The 26,350-nt window shown below is 42.8% G+C and overlaps 1 protein-coding gene across 4 annotated transcripts in view; it reads left to right on the top strand.

Moving 5' to 3' along the window:
- The window catches only part of NUP93 (nucleoporin 93), a 110,001-nt gene that overhangs the window by 69,621 nt on the left and 14,030 nt on the right, over window positions 1–26,350 (top strand). For all 4 annotated transcript variants that reach the window (XM_032424606.1, XM_032424607.1, XM_032424608.1 and 1 more), the window contains 6 exons: window positions 691–753; window positions 5,970–6,098; window positions 17,192–17,266; window positions 19,488–19,577; window positions 21,126–21,265; window positions 25,801–25,933. In XM_032424606.1, the coding sequence (XP_032280497.1) occupies window positions 691–753; window positions 5,970–6,098; window positions 17,192–17,266; window positions 19,488–19,577; window positions 21,126–21,265; window positions 25,801–25,933 (630 nt within the window). The remainder of the gene's footprint in view (window positions 1–690; window positions 754–5,969; window positions 6,099–17,191; window positions 17,267–19,487; window positions 19,578–21,125; window positions 21,266–25,800; window positions 25,934–26,350) is intronic.

Raw genomic sequence — 26,350 nt, forward strand, 5'->3', positions numbered from 1 at the left:
TCATCGTGTTACTGTGTAGTTGCATGTTGTAGGCATTTAGCCCTGTGCATATTAAATCAGTCTTGGTCTTCTGTTCATCCCATCTATATTACTACAAGATATATTAAACAAGAAGCGAGTGTCATCAGGCCTGAAATAGGGAGTGCACATGGCAAAACCCCAAAAGAAATGTGTGGGTTTTTTGTTTGTTTGTTTGGGGGAGTATCCCAGCCATTGACCAATAAGTGGAAAACACCCAGACAAGTGGATGTTGCTGCTTCTGCAATGTTAGGAAGAAATTGAAGAATGAATTGAAAAAGCAGCAGAGAAATATAGACTAAAGACAGTTAGAAGCACTGTGACTGTTGTGTAGTCAAAGCTGTGTCTATAATCCAGGCCATTCAGAAATACTGAAGGGCAGTCTTGACCGTTAGTTCACGTTTTACATGTTTATAGGATGTGAAACTCGAGCTGCTGCTTCATGGGACTTCAGCTTCTAACAATCATCATGTGCTCTCAAAATGAAAGAAACTAGGAAACACCTGGAAAAACCCTCTATTTTGATGTTTCTGAGTTAAGAAATTTCTGTCAGGGTGAAGGTGGGCAGGATAGCAGATATCCTGATGGCGATTTTTTTCCCCTACAGTGTACTTTTGATTATTTGAAGGTTGATTTTAACCTAAGTTGTGTCGTTTCTCCCCCCTTTCCTAGGGCTTCCTGAAGAATGAGAAGGACAATGCCCTGCTGTCTGCCATTGAGGAGTCCCGGAAGAGGGTAAGAAAGGAACCCAGATGAGGATGGACACACCATTGTGAGGGCAGCAGTGTTCTAGAAGCTGGAGCCTGTGTCCAGGCCCAGCTCTCCTACTTAGTTAGTTCACCAGAGGGAGTTCTACAGGAACCGTTTTTGAGGAAGATAATCATGCTTGTAACTCTACTTGTATTTAGTGACTGAAATGCATCTGAAACAGAATGGTCAATTAATTATTAAATTAACCTTAAAGTGGAAGGCCAGACAATTCTTTGGTTTCATTGTTATGGTATATAAAATGGTATTTTGATTTCAGCTGACTGAACCAGCATTTCAGAACAACAATTATGATCAAGGATAATTTTCCTTAATCTTACCTTTTATCATACAATTTGACTTTCTGTGTTACCTTTTACAATAACAATTTTCCCAAGCTCTTTAAAAAAAAAAGAAAAAGGAAAGGAAACCAGCTTGGCTGTCCACAGGATGATAAAGAAGTCAGCCAGAGCAGCCATTATATGGGCAGCATTATTTTGCATCAGGCATTCCCTCAAGGTACTCAAGGATTGTTTACTAACATGTGTTATCTCCATTTGTTTCTGACAAGAATTGGAAGATCAAAACCTTTCCAGAAGATCCCATTACGGAGTAAGAGATTTTATTTTTAGGCCACTGGAGTCCTTTGGGGGGCGGGGAGAGGAAGGTTAGCAGTCCCCAGGAAGGAGGCTGGGGAGGGTTCACTCTAGTCTGCCAGCAGTGCATGTCTCTGCAGAAGTGCATAGGGTTGAAGGGGAAACCTCTGCTCTGTTGTTTACTTTATAACTCTTATATCAAGTGAAATATATTTATGTATTATTTACGTAGTTTAAAATTACTTATGTAGTGTAAAATAATAAAATAAAAAACTTTGTCAGTGTGCTTTATTAAAATGTTCTGTGCAGGTGGGACTATCTCGGGAAGGCTGATATGAGAGAGAGAGAGGGCAGCAGGGGGCTTGCCAGCTCTTAATTTGTAAGAAGATGTTCCAAAGGCATTTATTTAAATGATTGGTACGTTTAACTATCAGAGTAAAAACAAAATCCTCAAAATTTTATTAAGTACATTTTTGGCAGTAGTACTTATTCCTAGAAATAGATTGAGATTTGAAAAAAAAAATTTTTTTTTTTAATAAAGGCTTCTTTGTTCACACTTTGAGTGAATTACTCACCAACATCAATTCTCCTGCTGTAAAGGACCAGTGAAATTAAATTAGGATTGTCGAATGCCACTGAGCCTTATTAATCCATTTACCCTGCGGAATGTGTTTCTGGAATTGGCAGTCTCTGTGCCATACTGAGACTAAATGTGCAGCCAGCCAAAACATCTAAGTGACATACCACAGTGCACAATGTGTGCATATGTGTTTGTGAGGGAGATGTTCCGGCGTTGGGAGCCGGCCTGGGGGGAGACCTTTCACCTGTCTGGACACCAGCAGACTACCACTGAGCAAGAATTATTTTCAAACAAAAGGTGAGCGGCTTCCTGGCATTTTGGTGGTAATTTCATGTTTGAATAACTTGCTAATGTCCTGCTGAAATGCCAAGAAAACAAGCTACAAAACCACAAATGTGTCCTATGTTATTCCATTTGGTGCATCCCAGCAAAAACAGAACAACATTATCAGAACATATGTAGAGTTTCCAAAAGCCAGAAACAGCTCAATAATAAGCGGGTGTGAAGTCAAAGCATATTTCCCTATTCCCTTTATGAAAGTGGGGTTCAAGTGCTCCTCACCTGTTTTTAATTCAGTTGCCCAGTTCTCTTCCTGTCTTCCTTTCTTGACTGTATGCAGAGAGAGATGCCCACACATAACTTGAAAGAGTCCAGTGTAATTTATAATTTCTCCACTGCTTTGTCATTTTCTGTGGTTTTCTTTCCTTCCTTTTAATTTGTACACATCCATGCACCCTTCCAGGTTGTCCCTTTTCTCTTCCCTTGGATTCCTCTGCTTCTTGTCCCTACTATTCCCTACCTTTCACCTTGCCTCAGACTTTCACTCCTCTTAGTTGTCAGTTAGTAGCTCTGTTGAATCTCATTCATTAGCTCTCCTGGTTGACATTGTTCTTTGCACCTAATCCAGTGGTTCAGTTGTGGGTCTAAAGGGAATAGGCTGAAATAGGGCAGATGGGTGGCTGATCATCTCTGATTAGCCCACAAATTAGATGTTCATTAGCTCAAATGTAATTAAGATAAGCTAGGGGTTGCATGGTCAAAGGAAGAGAATTTTAATATTGGGCCATTTATTTTTATTTGAAGCTCCTTATCACACTAATGATGAATGGAACCACAGTGCTGTTCATTCAGGTTGTGAGGCTGTTTCTAAATGAGTAGCCTGGCAGTCTCCTCAGATATATCTGAGGATTTGAGCCCAGAAAGCTGCCAGTTTTCAGAGTACTTCCTGTGTTCTTGAAACAGGAGTTCTTGGCACATAGGTGGGCAGCCTGATGAACCAGGTGTTGGTTAATTCCCATTCTTGTCACTCTAACCCTTAAATGATGCTGGAAGTCTGTGCCCACTGTCCTCATCAACAGCGTTCTCTGGGTAGTATACTGTCTGTTTTCTTCAGTTGCTTTCACTATTCTGCCATTCTTTACCAGCCAGAGGACTTATCCTTAAGAAAAACTCTTGTGGGCGCCTGGGTGGCTCAGTTGGTTAAGCGACTGCCTTCGGCTCAGGTCATGATCCTGGAGTCCCTGGATCGAGTCCCGCATCGGGCTCCCTGCTCGGCAGGGAACCTGCTTCTCCCTATGACCCTCACCCCTCTCATGTGCTCTCTCTCTCTCTCTCATACTCTCTGTGTCACATAAATAAATAAAATCTTTAAAAAAAAAAAAAAATCCTTAAAAAAAAAAAAAAAAAGAAAAAGAAAAACTCTTGTGACGCTCCGGTGTCGTGGGTCAATACCACAGCTTAGGCCGTGCCTCACCTCCTGTTGCAGGCTCGGAAAGCTGTGTGGTATGCCAGCCTTCCCCCACCTCCCTATTTCTGCCCGCCCTGGTCCCCGTGCCACATCGCCCTTCATTTTCCCTTGCTGGGAGAGGCTCAAGGCTGAGGAGGTTGTTGGTTTGACCACTAAATGGGAAGAGTTGAGAAGAAATTGTGGTTCACTTGTGCACCATTTCTGGATATCTTCTAGGGAAACCACCCCTTCTCCTACGGCCTCACACCGCCATTCTGTTCTAGTATACTTCTTTCTATTCAAAATGCATAGCTCTCATATTCAAGTTCACTAACGTAACAAGAGAAAATGATTTTTGCCTTGGGTATTTTTTCACCCCAGTCTAACTGACTGGAATAGTCCATTCTGCCTGACTCCAGTGAGAAGCAAACGAGGTGGAAGACTGTTTTTAAAGTTCGTGATTGTCATTTCTCCTTATGTCTTCAGAATACATATTAGAGAAGGGATTCACTGATAGATGGACCAAAATCAGACTTGCAGGATATGCCAGCCTTCTTCCTAATCATTTTTGTGTATGTCTGCTATTTGTCTTTTTCACGTTTTAATAAATATTGGTCCATACTCAGAACATCCCATTTGTAGGAAGAGTGTATATGATTTTTCTGACAGTTTCCCAGGGCTCATGTATATGGATATTATCAGTATAAATTATCTGTGTTGCCAGAAATAAAGTAGGCATTACTAATACTCATTCCCTTGGTGCTGCCTAATTAGATGCCAATCTGATTGTAAATGAAATGGCTTTTTGAAAAGTGGGCTGAAGCTGTTGGGAAACGCAGTCTGCCAGTTAAAGAATAACAGGCTAAGAACGGTCATGATTCAGTGTATTTTTAAGTTGCTTTCATTTCTTCAAGAACGTTTTGTTTTGTTTTATCTTCTCCCTCCCTCCCTTCCTCCCTTCTTCCCTTTCTTTCTCTTTTTCCTTTTCTTTCTGAGCACCTTTGTTTTGGCAACAACCTGCAGTATTACCACTAGACAGGCGTGAGGTTTGCCAGACATTTTCTTGATCACTTTGGGTAGAGTGGTGGGAGACCCAATCGTAGAAAGTGCCACTTTTCTTTTACTGGTTTGCTTCCTCCTATGGAAGTATTATTGTCTCTTAAAAAATAAAGACATTGAGAGACTCTCTTGTTTTTGTCTTTTCCTAGATGTTTACTAAAAACCATTGATTTTTATAATCCAAGAAAAGTACTTCACTTTAAACTGTGACATGCTATCACTTGTAATATGTAGCCTAATTTCAGAGGTTTAAAAAGGTATTTATCTTAATGAGCACATGAAAAGATGTTCAACATTATTATCATTAGGGGAATGTAAATAAATCAAAACCATGAGAAATCAACTCACACCTATTAGGATGGCTACTGTCTCCCCCCCCCCCCCAAAAAAACCCAACAACCCAGAAAATAGTAAGTACTGGCAAGGGTGTAGAGAAGCTGGAACCTTTGTGCATTGTTGGTGGAAATGTAAAATGGCACATCCTCTATGGAAACACTGTTCAATCCATCGAAAAATTAAACACAGCATTACCATGTGATCCAGCAGTTCCACTTCTGGGTATATACCCCAAAGAATTGAAAGCAGGAGCTTGAAGAGATATTTGTACATCCATGTTTATAGCAACATTACTCAGAATAACCAAACGGTGGAAGTAACTCAGGTGTCCATGGATAGATGGATGGATCAACAAAATGTGATAGACACACACAGTGGAATATTATTCAGCCTTAAAAAGGAAGGAAATGCTGCATATGCTACAACACAGATGAATCTTGAAGACATTATACAAATGGAATAAGCCAATCACAAAAAGACAAACACTGTATGATTGCACTTATATGAGGTACCTGGAAGTAGTCAAAAACATAGAGACAGAAAGTAGAGTGGTGGTTCCTGGGGACTGGGGGAAGGAGAGGGTGGAGAGTCAGTGTTTAACAGGGACAGGATTTCAGTTTTACAAGATGAAAAAAGCTGTGGATGGCTGCATGACAGTCTGAATGTACTAACATCACTGAACTGTACACTGAAAAGTGGTTAAGAAGTAAATTTAATAAGTATTTTAGCACTATTAAATTTTTTTTTTTAATGCATTAGACTCTAAGGATAATTTTTAAAGTAGGTCATTGTTGCTCTGCTTACAGAAAGATGGATCATCGGAGGGGCTTTGAGTCTCTGTTGAACTTTGAAGGAAACCATGTTGTTTTCCCGTTTGGATCATCTCCCCTCTTTTCCTCTCTGACAGACCTTTGGCATGGCTGAGGAGTACCATCGAGAGTCCATGCTGGTTGAGTGGGAGCAAGTGAAACAGCGAATTCTCCACACACTGCTGGCATCAGGAGAAGATACCCTGGACTTTACTCAAGAAAGTGAGGTAGGTTGAGTCTAAAAGATAGGCCTCTACTAATAAAAATGTGAGGTCAGGAAATGCTTATCTACTCGACTACTGGCACTCTTGGAGCAGATAATCACCATCTCCCTGGAGACCCTTTCTTCCCCTGGCCTCCAGGATGCCCACATTTGCTGGGATTTCCTCCAGCATGTCTGGCTGTTCCTGCTCAGCTTACTTTGCTGAGTTGTCCTCAGGCTCCTTGACCTCTAGATGTTTGAGTGTCCTGGGGCTCAGTCGTTGACCTGTGCTTTCTCCCTCAATCACTGCCCTGTTGATCTCATCTGGGCTTGTAGCTTTAAATACCATTTCTATGCTGACGATTCAGATTTACCTTGCAGCCCTACACCCCAGACTCATTTATCTAGTGGCCTTCTTGGCTCTCCTTGGGTGTCTCATAGCCATCTCAAGCTCTCCATGTCCATAGTTGGGTCATGATAGGAACTGCCTGCCATCCCCCTTCCCATGCCAGCTTGCCAGCCTTCTTTTCACAGAGTTTATCATCTTTATAAACGGCAGTCCAATTTTTCACTTACTCAGATCAAAAACCTCAGATTCATTTTTGTCCTCTCCTTCTCCCACCTAGTCTCTCTCTCATGTTGGCAGGTCCAGTTAACCTTACTCTCAAAATACCAGACTCCAACCACTTCTTACTATTCCAGCGTTAGCACTCTGGTCCAAACCACCATCATCTCTCTCTCAGATTGTTGAACTAGCCTCCTAAATGCTGGTTTTACTTAATATGGCTGTCTAACAAATTATCCGAACTGTAGTGGCTGCAAACAAGCATTTAGCTTAGCTGCGTATTTCTGGCTCAGGGTTTCTTGAAAAGTGTTAGCTGAAGCTATCATTTCAAGATTCAACTCAGGGAGGATCCACTCCTAAGCTCACTCAATGTGGCTCTTGGCAAGCCTCAGGTTTTCTCTGGCCCTTGGCTGGGAATATCAGGTTCTTGTCATGTGGGTCTCTCTGTTGTGCTGCTCACAACACAATAACTTGCTTCTCCTGGAGCAAGAGTGGGGGATCTGAGGGAGAGCTAAAGCGCTCCCTAGATAGAAACCAGAGTTTCTGTGACTTAATCATGAAAGTAATATCTTACTCCCTCTGTTCAAAGTAAGTCACTAAATCCAGCCTATACTCATGAGGAAAAGATCGTACAGGAGCTTGAATTCTAGGAGGTGGGGATTGGCGGGGTGGGGGAACCATCTTACAGGTGCTCGACCACACTAGTCTCCCTGCTTTTGCCTTGTACAATATCTTCTCAACACAGCAGCCAGAATGACCCTGTTAAAACACAGGTTAGATCATGTCACTCCTCTGCTTAGGATCCTCCAGTGACACCTACCTCACTTGGAGTGAAAACCAGTCTTCACCATGACCTCTCTGTCCTCACCTGACCTAGTGGTATTGCCTCTCCGAGCTCACCTCATACTACTATTCCCATTGCTCTTTCTGCTCCAGCCATGCAAACTTCTTAACAGATTCCTTGAACAAAGCTGGTAGGCTTGCTCCTGCCTCAGGTCCTCTGTGCTTCCTGTTGCATTCTGTCGAGAATGTTCTTCCCCCAAGTAGCTGTGTGGCTGTCTCCCTCACTTCCTTCAAATATTTACCCAGTCCCATCTCAGTGAGGCCTTCCAAGGCCTTGATATCTGAAATCTAACACAGCCTCTCCCCATTCAACACTTCCTATATCCCCTTTTCTTGCTGTATTTTTCTTTTCAGCATTTCCTTCCACGTACCATTGTGTATGTTTCATGTCTTTATACTGCTTAGTGCCTGTTTCTCATAGTAGAAGGTAAGCTCTATGAAGGTAAGGAATTTGTCTTGATTTTACTCATACCTGCAGTGCCTAGATGAGTGCCTAGAACAGATGCTCGAGCAATATTTGCTGAACAAATCATTGGGCTCTGGCTAACTTTGTGGTAGCTGAAGTATTAGAGATACGTTGAAACTGATTTTAGAGTGAGAATGTTAAATAGGGTTTGTTTTAATTGCCAGTGTTTATTGATTGGTGGTAGTGCTAAGTTGAGGGTTTTTCTCGCCTCTAAAATCTGATTTTTAAAAAGGCAATGTATTTATATGATTCAAGAATTAAAGTACCCTGTCCCTCAAAAGCTCATTCCCTCCCCGCTTTGCCTCCCCCAGATGTAATCACTATTACTATTTTCTTGTGTATATTTCCCTTGTTTCTTTATATGAACACAGGTATATGAGATTATACATTCTTACCTTCCTCCCTCCTCCTTATACAAAAGTTAGCTTTCTCTATGCTCTGTTCTCTATCTTGCTTTCTTCACTTCATGTATCCTGGAGATCTTTCCTGAGAGGGACTTTGAGGCTTCATCTTGGGAGTGGCAGGAAAGAGCATCTTGCTTGATCAGTCATGTCTGCCTTTATCCTATGGGGAGCTATGACTGTGCCACACAGTTACCACTCTGCTGTTGAGGAGCGAACAGATCTGGGGGTCAAATCCTCGCTTCACCACTTACTAGTTCTGAGACCTTGTTCGAGGGACTTAACCCTGCAAACTTTCAGTGTCTTTACTGGTGAAATGGGATGATTGGGAAGATTAGTGATAATACACCTGACCCATAATGGCCATCCCTTACTATTGTTATAAAAAGTTGTTTCAGATGATTTAGAGGTGCAGATTAAAAATTATACAATGTTATAAAAATTATTGTGTAAGACATTTCAAGTAATATTACCAATGCTTCCTGGTAAGTCTATCCTGGAATTTGTTTCCTGGCTAGCTAGCATTCTTTTCTCACAAGTGCTAGGACAACTGAGGCTCAGAGAGACACGTAGTATACTGGTGAGATCCAGGACTGTTCGCTTCTATACCATCATTCTGTTGAAGTCTGGATCAAATGTGGGTAGTTTGGCAGTGTCATGCCTACAGGGTAACTTCATACATTCCGTACTGATTTAAAAACCATTTTTTTCTATTAAATTAGCCCCCAAATAAATGCTAAAGACATTTGTCTTAGGAAACTACTCATTAAGGACCCTGTGGCACATTTCTTAGACTCAAAGACTTCAAAGACTAAGATCAGATCTTTGGGAAAGAAGAACTAATGTGTAAAACCCTTGGCCAGTCTCATGTTTCTTTCTCAATTTCTTGTGAGTCTGGACAGATAAGTAGAACAGCTCATGGTTTTATAAACTTCATTTTTTAAAATGGTGTTAATAGGTTGTGGTCTGTATTGGGATTTGGAAGTAATTATAAGCTGCTAATGAGATGTTCTTTTTTGATTGCTCTTCTCTTAAAAATAGATTAGTCTATTTAGTAGACTTTTTCTTCCTTGACCTCGAGTCCCCTGGGAAGAGAGTTATCGATACTTTTGCTATTCTCTATTGTGACACCTAGCATAATGGATAGCATTGCTGTAAAAGCTGGCAAGGGATGCAGATGGTTCTCCCTTTAGTTCACCTAGGGAATTGCCATTTTCTGGAACCTTGTCGGTTCTGTTTGTTGCTGTTGTTTTGTTGAAATTTTTTCCTGAAGTATAACATATATATATACAGAAAAATGCATACATTATAAGTATGCAGCTCTGTGAATTATCACAAATGGAAGACACCTAGATGAAGAAACAGATTATTACCAGCACCCCAACAACCCTCCTTGTGTGCCCTTCCAGTCACTACCTCTCAACCACCACCACCACCAAGGGACCGTGGTCCTGACTTCTAACATCATAGATTAATTCTGGCTGTTTTTGAACTTCATGTAAATGAAGTCATGCAGTATGTACTCTTGTTTCTGGCTTCTTTTGCTGAACATTCTGTATATCGTTGCATGTAGTTGTGGGCCATTCATTCTCATGGCTGAACAATATAACTACAATCAGCTTATCCATTCTTGGGTTGATGGACATTTGGATAGTTTCCAGTTCTTGGCTTTTATAAATAGTGCTATTGTGAACATTCTTGTACGTGTCTTTTGGTGAACATATGTTTGCATCTCTGTTGGGTACAGCTAAGAGGGGAATTGCTGGGTCAGAGGATATGCATGTGTTCATCACTGGTAGATACTGCCAAACGATTTTCCAAAATGGTTGTATCCATGTACCCTCCTACCAGCATTATGTGAGAATTCCATTTGTTCCATATCCTTGCCACATACTTGGTATTTTTCGCCTTTTTTAAAATTTAACCATTTCTACAGGCTTTTTCCTTCTAATCTTCTTCAAAAAATAATGGAAAGGTGATGTTATCTCCACTTGGCCAGGCATTTTCCTCTACCCTGTTTATAGGAAACCACTGTGTGAAGGCCAGAGATAGGCTTTGGGATTCCCGGGCTTGGGTGTCTTTCTTGAAAATGGCCCCTCTGGAAGAAGCGTCATAAGGAATGTAGAACACGTGTGAAGGGATTCGCCAGGTGACAGCAGAGAGTGCGCACGCAACACATCCGAGCAGTATTTATGGTGGCTGTTAGTATTTGGTAAGCTACACGTGAAATTTATTTTAATCATTTCAGTAGGGATCTGGCCCCTTTTAGGGATTTCCCTTGGTTTATAAAGTATCTCTCGGAATGAAAGAAAATTGTGCATAAGTAGAAGAAATAATTAAAGAAGTATGACTTGCCATCTAAACCATTCTTTTCTGGGCACTTTATTGTCAGGAATAAGGTTGTTGGCATCCAGAATCATTGGTTAGGAAGGAGGCTTTTGATCATTTTGAGCTGACCTTACATTTGAAGGAAAATGTTCACATTTGGATAATTTAATATAAAGAGAAGCTTGAGACTTTTTTTTTTTTTTTAAGATTTATTTATTGGGCACCTGGGTGGCTCAGTTGGTTAAGCAACTGCCTTCGGCTTGGGTCATGGTCCTGGGGTCCTGGGATCGAGTCCCGCATCAGGCTCCGTGCTCAGCGGGGAGTCTGCCTCTCCCTCTGACCTCTCCCCTCTCATGCTCTCTCTCTCTCATTCTCTCTCTCAAATAAATAAAATCTTTAAAAAAAAAAAAAAGTTATTTATTTTAGAGAGAGCAAGAGCGTGGGGGAGGGGCAAAGGGACAGTCTTAAGCAGACTCCACGCTGAGCACGGAGCCCCACATGGGGTTCGATCTCACAACCCTGAGATCACGACCTGAGCGAAAACAAAGAGTCGGACACTTAACCAACTGCAGCACCCAGGCACCCCTTGAGACTTTTTTATTTTTATTTATTTATTTATTTATTTTTTTTTTTTTTAAAGATTTTATTTATTTATTTGACAGAGAGAGACACAGCGAGAGAGGGAATACAAGCAGGGGGAGCGGGAGAGGGAAAAGCAGGCTTCCCGCCGAGCAGGGAGCCCGATGCGGGGCTCGATCCCAGGACCCTGGGATCATGACCTGAGCCGAAGGCAGACGCTTAACGACTGAGCCACCCAGGCGCCCCCCCCTTGAGACTTTTTTAAAAAGCAGAAGTGAGGGGTGCCTGGATGGCTCAGTCATTAAGCATCTGCCTTCAGTTCAGGTCATGATCCCAGGGTCCTGGGAACCAGCCCCACGTCGGGCTCCCTCCTGAGTAGGGAGTCTGCTTCTCCCTCTCCCTTTGCACCTCCCCGTGCTTGTGCTCACTCTCTCTCTCCCACTCACTGTCAAATAAATAAAATCTTTGAAAAAAAATTAAAAAAATAAATAAAAGCAAAAGTGAGCTAGGATATGGTAGGTTCCTGAACCTTTTACCTCCAAGCCTTCTGATAACAGAAGAGCAACAACACATTGGTGATACCTGTTTCCAGCAAGTTTTAAGAAGGGAAATGATGCTTCCATAGCATAAATTCAATTTGGGAAATTGCTTTCCTTAGAATATGATTGAAGAAAGAGGTGGAATTTTTAAAGGAAGAGAAGAATTGAAAGATTGTTAATAACTTCTCAAGTTGTGGTCTGAATAAAAACCATGTGCTTTGAAGCAAGAAAGAGACTTCTGGAACCCCTGTGGCATCCTTGCATGTGGTTAGTGGGAGGGAGAATACCCCCAGTGCTGTGCTGCTCGCATGATAACACATGGGGTTTGAGCAGTGTTGGGAATCCTTGATATATCTTAGCCAACTTTTAAAACAGTATTTAAAAGTCAGTTTTTTATCTAACTTCAGTACAGTCTCGTGCCTGCATTGGTATTAGATGTAGTCAACAGATGGGGTTTTTTTCCCCCAAAGTTTTATATATTTATTAGGGAGAGAGAGCATGCACACACATGAGCAGGAGGAGGGGCAGAGGGGAAGCAGACTCCCTGCTGGGCTCTCTCTGGGAGATCATGACCTGTGCCAAAACCAAAAATTGGACACTTAACCGACTGAGCCACCCAGGCACCCCAGTAGATGGTTCTTTAATGTACTGTCTGGAGAATGACTGAGCCTAGCAAGCAACAGGCTCCATTGAGAAGCTAAGTTGTAGCTTAATTGCAGATAGTGAAGGTAACATTTCACATTGTGATGTACAAACAGTGAATGTTGAATATAATTTCTCATTTTGATAACTGACATAATACCAGATTTCATCAATTCCCAGTCACAAAACTTTTCCACATTTTAAAATCTCTGAAATCAGGGTGTATCTTAAATCCAGTGTCATAATTTAGTTGACAGCATTTTCCCTTTCCTAGTGGTACATAAATAACCTGTCTTATAATAGATGATGTATTAGATTCAGTGGAATACAGTCAAATAGAGACCAACAGAGTCTGAATTGGGAAACTCTAGACTAGATGATTCCAAACTGTATTTTATGGCTCCCTGGTCATTTCCTGGGGGGAAGATTTCTTTCACAAACTGGAATGTGGGTAGGATTTCAAGTATAGAAAGTGCTCTGCTCTTCTTTCAAAAAGAAGTTTAAAAAGCCCAAACAGGCCCTTCATTTTCACGTCATGATGTATCGTACACGAGCACCTTCTTGCACAGTATTCCGACGGTAGAGCGATATAGATGCCCTTTCGGACACTCGGCCACTCTCCTCGCTGCACGCAGCCATAACCTCTGACAGCAGCACACCTGCTGTCCTTCCAGCTCCCTCTCGCACGTTCCTGTGCACTTGTAGACAGACAGCTTCAGCTCATCGCGGTCCATTTATTCCATAAATGACACCATCTTTTATATTAGATTCTACAACTTAGCATTACGGTTTGATTGTTTTGAACTTAGTTTGGAGCCTTTTCTGGGTGTTGGTACGTGTAGGTGTCTGCCATCTTTTAGTGGCTCTGTAGGTTTCATTGTGTAAATGGCCCAAGAATCCTTCCCACTTTGTCCATGAAGAATGAGGCTCCAGAGAGGTTAGATGTCATTACCGAAGGTCACACAGTTGGGTTGCATTTAGAACCTGGGTCTTCTGGTCCCCAGTTGGTGTTTCTTTCTAGTAGTACTGGACTTCTGTGTACAGATTCTATAGCCAGCTATTATGAATTAATCACTTTGGTTCCATTTTGCTTATATAAAATCAAACATTATACTTGGAAATAAACTCTCATCCTTTTGTAGTATTTGCATATATATTTTTTACCCCATACCTATTTTGCTAACAATGCTAGTTACAATCTTTTCTGTAGAATGTGCCCTTCTTGGGAAAAGAGTTTTATTTGTACCTGGATATTCTTTGTACAAAAGTAGTTGCTTAACAAAGCTTGTGATTCCCTGCTGCTACCCTCCAGCCACTTCCTACCTGACCTGGAATGTTCTCTTAATGTTACCCTCTATTCTGAGAAAACTCTTCTCATTTCTGTGCTCCCTGCTGATTCTTTACTTATCGCATCTCCACACTCCTGGGTGAGCCCCTTGCTGCCCTCTCTGGCCCTGCCCTCCCATCTTCCCTGCCTTTCTGGTCTCTGATTCCCTGCTTCTGTTGTTTCTGTCGTGGTGCCATCAGGCCCTGGTGCAGAGAGACCCAAGTGTCCAAGGGGTTTGGAATTACTCCCACACAACATACTGGCAGCTGCTTTCCCAGCCCTCAAGCAGCTCCTGGGTTTGAAATTCCAGTGAATGTTTGCTGGTTCCTCGGCTCAGGAATGTGCGTGTACACATCCTGTTGTTGGGATAATTGACTTTATGTGTGGTGTGACGGAGACTTGGCCAAGGGCAAATGAAGGAGAGGTAACTTTGAAAACAAGAGCATTAGGCAAAATTAATTTAAATGGAAATTTAAAGGCTGAAAACCAACTACTTTTTAAATGGATACTTTTAAAAGTTAGGTTTTAGTACTGGAACATATTTCTCAAGGCTGTTTACGTATATGTAGCTGAAACAACTATGTCCTTGCAGAAATGTTTGAGTGTTGTGTTCCCCTTTTTATCCTTCTAGTCATTCCCCTCAATTAGGCTACTGGAGTTAATAGACTTAGTGCTCTGTTTTTTAAAAAGACTTTGGGATCATCAACTTTCATATGGTTAGTTCTGTTCCAAAAATGTGGCTGTGTGTTACTGGGAGCACTCAGAATTAGTTCAGAAGGAGAGAATGAGCTGCTGGGGGGTTCTGTTCATACAAGGAATATGTATTTATTGTAGAAAAATGAGATGAGAATTTCCAGCCAGCACAAAGTAAAATAGTTTATGTTATGTGTCTGTGGTGTCCATATCTATCCAATAGGGTTTATTCCTATGTTCATTATAGTTGTTTATGTTTTATTTAAAAGGTGGTAATAGTTAGTGTTTTGGGGCCAACCATTGGCCCCTGTGCTGAGTTCTTTCTACTTATTCCTCACAACAGTGCTGTGAGGTAAGTACTGTTTTTCTCCTTGCTTAATCTTGATCACAAACCGGAGGTGGATGCCGTTACTGCTCTTGTTTTACGGCTAAAGAAACCAAGGCTCCAAAGAAGCAGTGAATGCAGTCCAGATCACATGGTAGTGAGTAGTGGAGCCAGGATTTCTAACCACCCCTCTCTTGGTCTTTGGTGGCTGTCCTTGGAAAGTTGCCCTGGGCTCCCCCGACAGACATTGCGGAGCCAGACTGCACTCAAACCATGGCTCCACTGCCTCCTATTGGAGTGACCTTGGGCAAGCTGCTTTCTTTGTGCTTTGGTGTCTTCATCTATAAAATTGACATAATAAAAGTACATTCTAGGGTTGTGGGAATTAAGACAGTGCTTGGCATATAGTAGTACTCAATAAGCGTAAGTGTCGTTATGACCTGGTGGTTTTCACTAATTCTGTATTTCAGATAGGAATGCTTTCAGCTGTGAGTAACAGAAGACCAGTTTCAGGGGCTTAAATAAGGATTTCTTTTGTTCTCACCTAACAGGAAGTCTGTGGGTGTGGAGAGAGTGTGGGCCTTCATTCAGTTGTTCGGCTCCACCGTCAGGCCCAGCGCCTCTCTGTGCACCACTGTCCTCAGCACATCACTGGCTTTAGCTCACAGGATGGCTGCTGCAGCTCTGTGCATCCTGTTTACACTGGGGGGCGTCTAGGAGGATTGGAAGGCCATGCCAGGCTCTTCATTTTCCCTGCCTCAGGAAGAGCAGAAGCTGTCCCCAGAATGTACTCCAGACTTGTGCTTCATCTCATAGGCTAGAACTAGGGTTCACCGCCACTCCCACCTGCAGTAGAAGCTGGGGAAGCGTATATTCGGTAGTGCGTAGAGGTAAATTTTCAGAAAGTTGGCAGTCTAGCTGATACTCCTTGGGATAGCTTGACATCTGCCGTGGTGGGAGTCTTCACATCACGGAAACCAGCAGACACTACACATCAGGGCCCTCCCCCAGGCCGGTTGTTAAACATGGACCAACACACTGTTAGGTGTCTTTAACTGCCTCTGCTGGACTAAAAGGTGCCAGGGGGTGGAGGTGAGAGGTAGGAATTTGAAATGATCATTGGGTCGGCCAACCGGCAGCATCTGCCAAGGTCAGTAAACTTTCAAGCTTTTAATAGCAGTGACTGCAGAAAATCAGAGCTGAGGAGGACCTTCTGAGGTTGTCTAGGACATCCCCTTCGTTCGACTGAGGGGAACCTGAGGCTCCAAGAGAATGTGCTCCGCCCCAGACCCCAAAGTCAGGGAGTGAAGTGGCCCTCCCGGAACCCAGGTGTCCTGACAGCTCAGCCTTCACTCCCCAGAACTTCACCTTTCGGCCTCCTGCCCGCTCTCCTTGCCAACCTACTCACAGCACTTGCCCACACAAATACTCCTTTTGCCAGCTTTGCTAGTGCCAGCAAGTTTTGCTGCTGTCTTCTGTCGGTTTCCCAGAAAACCTGCTTGCTTTAAACTCCTTTTTTTTGTTTTGTTTTGTTTTAGTCGATACAGCATTACATTTTTTTCAATGGGAGAAACTTAAAAGAATTTGCTATAGCACAGTATAAACTAATGTAGAAATTTAAGAATATACCTAATAAGATATACCTAATTTTGAACCATACTTGTTTACAGTACAGAATGAAGCTTAACTAAAGATTTAACTTTAGTCTTTCTTTTAAAAAAGCCTAATAAACTTTTCCATCTGTTTGTGTCTGACTCTCCCCATAGATGGGAAGCTCTTTGGGGACAGGCTCTGTGGGCTGCCCTGTTGTCATCCCCGTGGGGGTGGACTTGCACACAGCTATGCATGCGGTGGGCGCTTAGCAAACGTTTGCTGATTGAATCAATGACTGCCCAATTTAGACTAGCTTTGTATCTTCAGATGTAGAAAGTTAATCAGCAGCTGTTCTCTTAGGGTGGGCTTTGGATTGAAACTGTCTGAATTGTAACCCTTTACACTCCAGTCCCTCAGCTGTCTGATATGATTGATGGAAACAGGAAGCCCACAGATAACAACAGCTTCACTGGTGTGAACACATGGAGGGAAAGGATGGTGTGGAAATGGAGCTTGAGATTGATCCGATTGTTGGAAAGATGTGCATTTCCAGGAATAGGCATTGAGATATCCTTACAGCTTATCTAGCCTCCCGTTATTTTTGAGTTGGGTCTCATGCCTGCTCCCTTCTTGTGTATTCATGGAAGAGAGTTTTGTCCTATTGAAACCCCCTAAATTCTTCATTTTGAAGAAGCCTTAGTATGAAAGAGACTTCACAGCTTTGTTAAAGACAAGTGTATGTTTGTAGGATTTTTTTTTTCTTTACATGACTAAATGCTATTCTTAATCACAATGCTGCATGTTTATTTACCTACAGCCAAGTTACATCAGTGATGTGGGACCCCCTGGTCGAAGTTCTCTGGATAGCATTGAGATGGCCTACGCCCGGCAGGTGAGCATGCTCTCAGAGAAGATCGGACCCAGGACAATTCTATGTGAGCGCTCTGGGGAGTAAAAGAGAACCAAGACTTCATGTGAAAGTCAGACCCTGAAAACAAGTTGGGTTTTTGTTCAGAGGACTGGTTAATGTTTTACCACCTAGGTCACTGGAGAATTCCATCAAATTGGGTAATAGAATGACTCACGTTTGACTTAGGAAAATGGAAATCTGCCCTCTACATTGACCAACGCATCTCATTTTGCATTTGGCAATAGCCCAGGTATAGTAAAGCCTCGAGTAATTGCACTGCTTAGCAAGTGGAGTTCTCTATTAACTGAATTACCTTGTAGGCTGATGGTATCATCAGAAATCTTTCTTCACCCCTTGTTGTTGATAGAAATTTTCTAAACGCTTTTCTGCCTTGGTAAGCATGGTGTATCATGGTTATGCAGTAGCGTGGAGATGGATTGAGATGCTCTGTGGTGAGCACAGAGGCTATTGGACTAAAACTACCTTGAGGGGACAGTACAAACCTGGAATTGACCTTTTGAATAAAACAGTGTTGGCTGCCTGTGTGTTTCATTATAATTTGCTGTTTTTCCGCACAAAATAGTATCAAGATAGAAGGGAAAACAGATTTAGATTTCTCTCTTTCTCTCGGCTACATCTCCATCTTTTATTTTTTTATTTTTATTTTTCTTAGAAGATTTTATTTATTTATTTATTTATTTATTCATTCATTCATTCATTCATTCATGAGAGAGAGAGAGAGAGGCAGAGGCAGCGGGAGAGGGAGATGCAGGACTTGATCCCAGGAGCCTGGGATCATGACCTGAGCCGTAGGCAGACGCTTAACCGACTGAGCCACCCAGGTGTCCCATCCATCCTTTAAATTTCACCTTCGTTATATGGCTGACTCCTCCCATTGCCATAGCCACCACCAGAATTTAGGCCTAATGAAATGATAAGCTTGTGAGTAGAGAAACTATGTGTCTTCTGTATCTGTGAAATTAAGACTCCATGAAACATTGTCTAGTTTCAGGACACCATGTCCTATATCTGTTTACAGGGTTGTCCCCTCTAGTGGAGAATCTTTGTGTTGAACAAATTACCTTGCAAAGGGAAGCCTCCTGATAAATGCACATCGAGTGAATAAACACCACCTTGTAGTTTTTTGGGTTTTTTTTAAAGATTTTATTTATTTATTTGACAGACAGCGAGAGAGGGAACACAAGCAGGGGGAGTGGGAGAGGGAGAAGCAGGCTTCCCGCAGAGCAGGGAGCCCGATGCGGGGCTCGATCCCAGGACTCTGGAATCATAACCTGAGCTGAAGGCAGACGCTTAACTGACTGAGCCACCCAGGCGCCCCACCACCTTGTAGTTTAAAAAACATTTTATTTCATCTTTGTAACGCCTCTGGAGGCTACGTGATACCATCCCCCAGATAAAGTAGAGGGAAATAAGGTTCAGTGGGGTCCTGATTCATCTAACTTCACTACTTTGTTCAGTCCTTGGTAGGACAAGGACTTCAGATGCAAAAAGTATAGAACCCACGGGTTTTTACCATCATTATTTTAGTTCTTTTAAAATAAAAATCAAAGTAATAGTGGTTTTTCCATACCTTAGATATCACATAGTTCCTTTTTCTCAAGAAAATTTTCCTAAGGAGCAGGGATTCTTTGCTGGAGAAATGGGTTCTCCAGACATTCAGCAACTGCTCTTAAAACCCCGTGGAGGGTTGCAGCCTGACACCCCTTACTCTGCCCACCAGCCCTGGCTTGGGGCCATTCAGTCCTTTTGCCAGAAGGATTAGCAGACTCTGCCGCAGGTTCTTAGGAAGCAGCAGTGGAAGTCTTCCCATTGTCGCATCTTCCCCTTTGGTCCTCGCTTGCTGGGACGGAGGGTCTGCTGGGCAGAGAGGCGCAGCAGTGCCTGTGGTCCTCCTCTACCAGGACGACCCTCCTTCCACTCTTGAGCTGTTAGGAAGGCTGGGGCAGCGGTTCTCTTTGGTGTGTTGATGCTGCCGCTGTCCGAATTTCAAAGGCACATCTGGGAAGCTGGCCACAGGCCTTGCCCTCCAGGCAGGATGGACAGCTCAGCCACACTGAGGAAAGAAAGGTTGGCTGAAGCTTCTGCTGAGCGTTGGGCAGAAGCTGGCTTCAGAACTGCCTCAAGAGGTTTTAAAAAGAGGAGAAAATAGAAATTGTGCCATTTATTTTGCTTTTCATTTCAGATTTATATCTATAACGAGAAGATTGTAAATGGGCACCTGCAGCCTAACCTCGTGGAACTCTGTGCTTCGGTGGCAGAGCTGGATGATAAGGTAGCGCCCGGAGCTAACCCAAGGAGAAACGTGGCATCCGGTGTTCAGATGGGATTAGCAGCTTGCTGACAGGGCAGAAATGTGCTCAAGAGACACCCTGCTCCATGGAATAAAATGTTAACTGTCCTTCAGAGTTTTATTTTAAATAACTTTGGGGTGGTTTTTGATGATGATGCCATGTACATGTATTTTTAATGCATCTTTAGAAGGCCCAGCCAGGATCAGTTAATGGTCACAGGAAGTCTTTGAGCTGTGTTGCTTTGAAGTCTTGTCAAGACTCAACTCTTCCCTCACCGGTTTTCCTCCCTAGACAGACTAACTTAGGACTCTGTTATAAGAGCTGAATTGTAAAGGTGATATGGTTTTCACATCAGGGAGCCCCTTGAACATTACTCAGATGTGGTCTTTAGGTGCATTCTTTGTATGCTGCTGGTTCCCTTCCTCTCTAACTCCCCATCTTTATTCCTGATTCCTGTCCCTCACTTCTTATTCGTGGCCAATTTTCTCCATCTAGGGGGAAGAAAGTGGATGGGTGGATTGGTAGGTGACCAGGAGGAATAGGAAAAAGAGGGAACGATATAATGGAAGCAAATACTCATACATAGATGATGATGATGATGGTTCTTAAAGATGCATCTGATTTTTTTTTTTAAATAGTAAAATATAAGGCAGTGCAAGTGAATCTAAAGAATAAAGTTAAGAACCCACCTACCATCTTACCACCTAGAAAGAGTCACATTTGGGTGGATTTTCTACAGTTTTATTTTCTGAGGGAGACAGTGAGAACAGGATTTTCTCTCTTCCTTTGGAAAAAGTGTAAACCTGCTCTTCTCCAATCAGTGCTGTCTTCCAAGGATTCTTAACTTTAGAATATTGCAAAGCATTCAGGGAATCCATTTTTAAGGGGAGATTTACAGCCAGGAGGATTCTGGGGAGAGGGAGTCCCATCTGTGTGGTGGTAACACGAAGGAGAGAATGCCGTTCCTTTCCTGGGAGGCTGTCATGGAGGCGTCTCGGGAGTGAGTGGGAAAGAAAAAGGGAGGCTGTGACACTCACAAAGCGGGGTGAGAGCAATGGCCCCTGGAGAGTCTCTGGGAGACAAAACCTATATTATTTAGGTTAAACTCTTTATTTTAAGCCTTAAGAAACTCAGATGACCTTGTAAGGACTGAAATGCGGCTACTTGATTTTAAACTCCTACAGCTTTGGACGATTATAAATGTATTCACTCTCCTGTAAGGGATAACCCACTGAGATTCAGTGTTCCTTTTAGTGTTGTGTGGTCTTCATTATGTGGGTGGTAATGTCAGACCTGGAATAGGAATCGATCTGAAAGCCAGCTCAGGACAGGAGGGTGCCCGTCAGCCGCCGGCAGCGGCAGGGCAGAGGTGCATCTTCTGTACTGAGCTGAAGCCTGGGGGCCTCAGACGGAAGACATTAACCCCTTCCCGCTCCTTACCTTCTCTGCCTTTGAGGTCAGAGCCGTGAAGAGCCAGACCGTTTCTCCAGCCCTGCAGCATTGTCACGTGCAGTCTCATTTATGTGCAGAACATCTCGGACATGTGGACCATGGTAAAACAAATGACAGATGTGTTGTTGGTGCCCGCGAGTGATGCCCTGAAGAGCCGCAGCAGCGTGGAAGTGCGCATGGAGTTTGTCAGGCAGGCCTTGGCGTACCTGGAGCAGAGGTAAGGCAGCCCTGGCAGCGGCTGGCCTCATAGTCCCCGCGAGTCAGCCCGTTCTCATGTGTTCTGTAGTCCTCGGGCGAAGTGCTCCACAGCACAGGGTTGAGCAAGGCTGACAGATCAAATCCTGCTTTCAGAAATGCTTCTTTACCAGGACTGTGTCTGCAACAGGATAAAATCATGGCAAGTGGGAGCGCTGTTAGGCTTTTCATTTTTTCTTTCTCTGCTCCCTGGCCCTCAGTATGGAGACATCAGGATTATTAGGCCATAGCCTTGGGCCAGGATCCTGTTCCCTAATGAGGTTCAGCCATTACTCCTTAGGCTCTTTTGTTTTCTCTGAGCATTTTAATTTTTACACCTGGCAAGTGTGTAATTTTACCACCTTCAAGCCTTAGCAAAAGTCCTTGAACCTTTATTTTCCTTCTGGCTCTATTCTGTTCATCCCTTATGCATCTGGATCCTTCCCAGTTGCTAATGCCTGTGATTTGTGCTGGGTTGCTTTACCATCTCCTCACTAACTGGGGTTGGTCACCAAGGGGGTTGTGGCTGTGCCCTTATGCCCTAACTATTATCCCCTTCGTTGGTAGGGCCTGTGCCATTCATCCCTCCCTGTGGACACTCCTTCCAGCTCTGAATCTGCCAGCAGGGGTTGTCATGAGTGTGCAACAGACCCTCTTTATTTCAGAGGCAGGCTGCTGGGCCCTTCTCTGCTAGTTGGAAAAGAGAAAGCGGAGTTGAATACGCTTGCTAAATTGCAGCTCTTTCCAGTGAGCCTGTGCAGCTGCCAGTGCCCTTGTCATGTGGCTGCCCTTTAGCAACAAATAATACTTGGTTAGGAAGTCGTAGCTTTCCTTGTTTATTAACTGAGGTAATTCAGACTTGGTACAGCAGAGAGTAGGTTTTTATACTGTAATAATTATACACAATTGCTACATGAGATGAACACCATCAGACTAGCCTCCATTCCCTTGTTAAGAAAAATCCAGAACTCCCCCAATTTTTTTTTTTTAATTCTTTTTTGTGTTGGCACAAAAGAGTTTATAAAGTATTTTCTCAGGCTTTTGCTAAATTTTTATAATGTAAGTTTTGGGTATATTGATCTGCAGCCATAAAGATCCTAATGTATATTGTAGTATTGCTACATGCAGCAAGAGAGTCCAAATTTCTTAGAATATATGAAAACCTTTGGGGTTTTTTTTTAATGGGTATATGACTGCCCATGTCTGCTTTTTCTTTAGTAAACCTACTCCTTAACATTGGTGCTTGACCACACCATCAAGCATTCCTTGGTTTTATATCTTGTAAGCCATCCCATTTCATTTTTATTCTTTCCACTTTGCTTATTTAATTTTATTTATTTGTCTTTTAAAATTGTATTTTTCCCTTAATTCCTTTTTTTTAATTTTTTTTTTTTAATTCATTTGAGACACAGAGAGAGAGGGGGAGAGAGAGAGCATGAGCAGGGGAAGAGGCCGAGGGAGAGGGAGAAGCAGGCTCCCCACTGAGTCAGGAGCCCAATGTGGGGCTCCATCCCAGGACCCTGGGATCATGACCTGAGCCGAAGGCAGACGCCTAACCATCTGAGCCACCCAGGTGCCCCTTCCCTTAATTCCTTTGGCAGCACTTGGAGCTACTTGGGAGTTTCCTGTCCACAATTATTATAACCTTATTGTCCTTTCATTCTAATGGCATCACTCCCTGGTGGCATGCTTTTTAAGAATTCATTGTCCTCTTTTGATAAAGGGACTATTTCAGGATAATTATACTTTTGTTTGTTATTTGAGAGAGAGAGAGAACGTTTGGGGGGTTGGTGCAGACGGGGAGAGAGAGAGAGTCCCAAGCAGGCCCCACACTCAGTGCGGAGCCTGATGCAGGGCTTGATCCATGAGATCATGACCTGAGCTGAAATCAAGAGTTAGACACTTAACCGCCCCAGTTATACTCGCTTTTGAAGTATTTTTGCCAATGCAAATCTACTGACAGCATGGCAAAGTAGATCCAGTCCCAAATGATTTTTGCGTATAAGGCTGAAAATATTGAGAAAATACAGGTTTGGTTGATCTGTTCCCTGCTACATACCAGATTCAAAACAGTATATATTTTTCTTAAGCCCTGAAGGAATTCAGGCTGCTTCTTCAACTTAGGCCTTTATCAGCACATGGGTTGTCTTAATTCAAGTCGGAAGAGACTGTAGTGGGCATCTGTTTGTCCCGGCTGCTACGGGACTCGGTTCTCTAATCTCTTTTCCAGCCTCTGCTTTTAAATACTTTCAGTGATGGGGGAACTCACTACATTTGTTAAATTGAATTTTGTTTATTTTTCATTATAAAAATGCTACATGCTTATTGTAGAAATTTGGGGAAATGCCAAAAGACCTGACAAAAAGGGGAGAGGTCCCCTATACCACATCCAGAGGCTCCTGTACCTTTTCACTTTTCCTTTTCCCCTGTTTTTGATACATGAATATTTTGTTTGATTTTGTTTTTTACAGTTACGATCCAAATGTGTACAATACGTGGTTTTATGTAGTTTGCTTTTTTAATTCTTGGTCAGTATCATTTTTTGTAACTATCAAATTCCATTGAGTCTATTTTTTTGTGTGTGTGTAATTGACATTTAGATGTTTCTCTGTCTCTCTCACACTCTCTCATTCTGTTGTTTTACTTAATCTGGTGTTGAATATCTCTGTGCATATGGAGCACCTGACTTTTTTGAGTCAGTCTGTTTTGCTTTGGACAAGAACCATATTTAGAAAGTTTGTTTTTTTTTTCAAGTTTTATTTATTTATCTGACAGAGAGAGAGAGAGCACAAGCAGGGGGAGCGGCAGGCAGAGGGAGAAGCAGGCTCCCCGCCGAGCAGGGAGCCAATGCGGGGCTCAATGCCAGGACCCTGGGACCATGACCTGAGCTGAAGGCAGATGCTTAACTGACTGAGCCACCCAGGCACCCCGAAAGTTCTTTATTATATTAACCCCATGTTTGGATATCTGTAACTAGAACCATTTCATCTTAGTATGGAAGCACTTTAAAAACACTACAGATTTTAAGGATTTGCAGGGTTTAAAGAAGCATGCTGGCAAGTTAAGTAAAGAGGGAATGATAGAAAATCATTGGCAGCCATCAGTGTGATAATTGGTTCAGCAAGGGCAGCAATGGAAACTGCAAGTACTGGGTAGAAGATTGTTGGTAAACAGAATATCCACATGACTTTCAAGTATTACCTCACAGGGTACTTACCAGTTTCAAAGGGAAAGGTACTTTTATAGTGGTGAAATCTGGTGAACGACACTTTTAACCAAGTGATCAGACCAAATATTACCTGCCCCGTGGTGGGGCTCCATGGGCAGTACCAGCATCCGCTGTGTGGGGATTCTTGGCCAAAAAGTTGAATCTGAATCAAATCGTGAGGAAACTGTCCAGCTTGTGGGCCATGCTACCAGACAGCTGGCCTGGATTCTTTTTGAAAGGTCAGTGTCGTGAAAAATGGTGGTAGAGTTGCCCTAGATTAAAGGAACTGGAAGTGGCAGGACAACTAAGTGCCATGCATTTCCTCGCTTGGATCCTGGACGTGGGGGTAGACACACACACTATAAAGGACGTTACTGGGAAATTTGAGTGTGGGTTATATTTTAGATAATAACAGTGTATTACTGTTCAGTTTCTTGGTGTCATAATGGTGTTGAGGTTGGGTAGGAGAATGTCCTAGTTCTTTGGAGATACATAGTGCAGTGTTTAAAGATGAAGTAGCCCCTGATTTCCGTATTTTTGCAGAAGGGTGTTTTGTTTTATTTTGTTCTTACAGATTTCAAATGGTTCAGAAAAAAAGTGGGTGTATATGTATGTGTGTGTGTATGTATATATATATGTACATATCTACTTAGAGATAAAACATGTACAGAAATGTTCACACTTGGGGCGCCTGGGTGGCTCAGTTGGTTAAGCGACTGCCTTCGGCTCAGGTCATGATCCTGGAGTCCCTGGATCGAGTCCCGCATCGGGCTCCTTGCTTGGCAGGGAGTCTGCTTCTCCCTCTGACCCTCCCCCCTCTCATGTGCTCTCTCTCTCATTCTCTCTCTCTCTAATAAATAAATAAAATCTTTAAAAAAAAAAAAAAAGAAATGTTCACACTGATGAATCTAGGTAAAGGGTATATGAGCGTTCATTGGGCTATTCTTTTAATTTTTTGTAGGTTTGAAATTTTTCAAAATAAAAAATTTAAAAAGAATCCACCAAAGCATTCAGCTGTGAGCTGAAGCAGTCTGCACATTAGGCCTTAATTCAGTAGAAGTCCACAGTTATGTTCCTCTAGGGATTCTTCTGAGTATTCACGGCGATGAGAAATCTTTACGATGGTCTGCTCCCCACTGGGTAAATAATGTATTTTGCTTCATTAAGCATGCACGGTTTCCTCTTCTGTGTGAGGTTGGAAGTCCAGGCCCTGCCCTGTGGAGTTCACAGTCTAATGGCATGGATGTGGACATAGATATGTATATGTGTTTTCAACCTCTCTCGGTTTTTTTTCTTTTCAATTTTTCCAGTTATAAGAATTACACCCTTGTGACTGTCTTTGGAAACTTGCATCAGGCCCAGCTAGGCGGGGTGCCTGGGACTTACCAGCTGGTTCGAAGTTTCTTGAACATCAAACTTCCGGCTCCCTTGCCCGGACTTCAGGTACTGGCATTTTTCTCTGTGTGGTGAGTTACACGCCTGTAAGCAGTCTCTCTCAGATAGGCATTTGCAGTTAAAATGAGGTTATGTCTGCAAACTGCTGTATGGAAAAGAGACCAGAGTGTGGGGCTAGGAGGGAGGCTGGGGGACCTTGGGAGGCTAGTATTAAGCTGGTGGTGGCTGCTCAGCTGAGTGGGGGAAGACACACGGGGAGGATGTCATTGGATTCTTGACGTATTTTGAAAGTAGGCCCCGTAGGACTTGTTGAAGACTTGGATGTGGGTGGACAGGCAGAGTCAGGGATGACTTTTGAGATTGTTGGCTCAAACATCTGAAAGATTGGTGTTCAGTATAGTTCCTAGAATGTGACTGTTTTCAGCTCATAGTCCAGTTGGGGGAATTATCTTACAGTTTTTTATA

Source organism: Phoca vitulina, unplaced genomic scaffold (assembly GCF_004348235.1).
Source record: "Phoca vitulina isolate PV1807 unplaced genomic scaffold, GSC_HSeal_1.0 scaffold30, whole genome shotgun sequence".
Taxonomy (NCBI): Eukaryota; Metazoa; Chordata; class Mammalia; order Carnivora; family Phocidae; genus Phoca; species Phoca vitulina.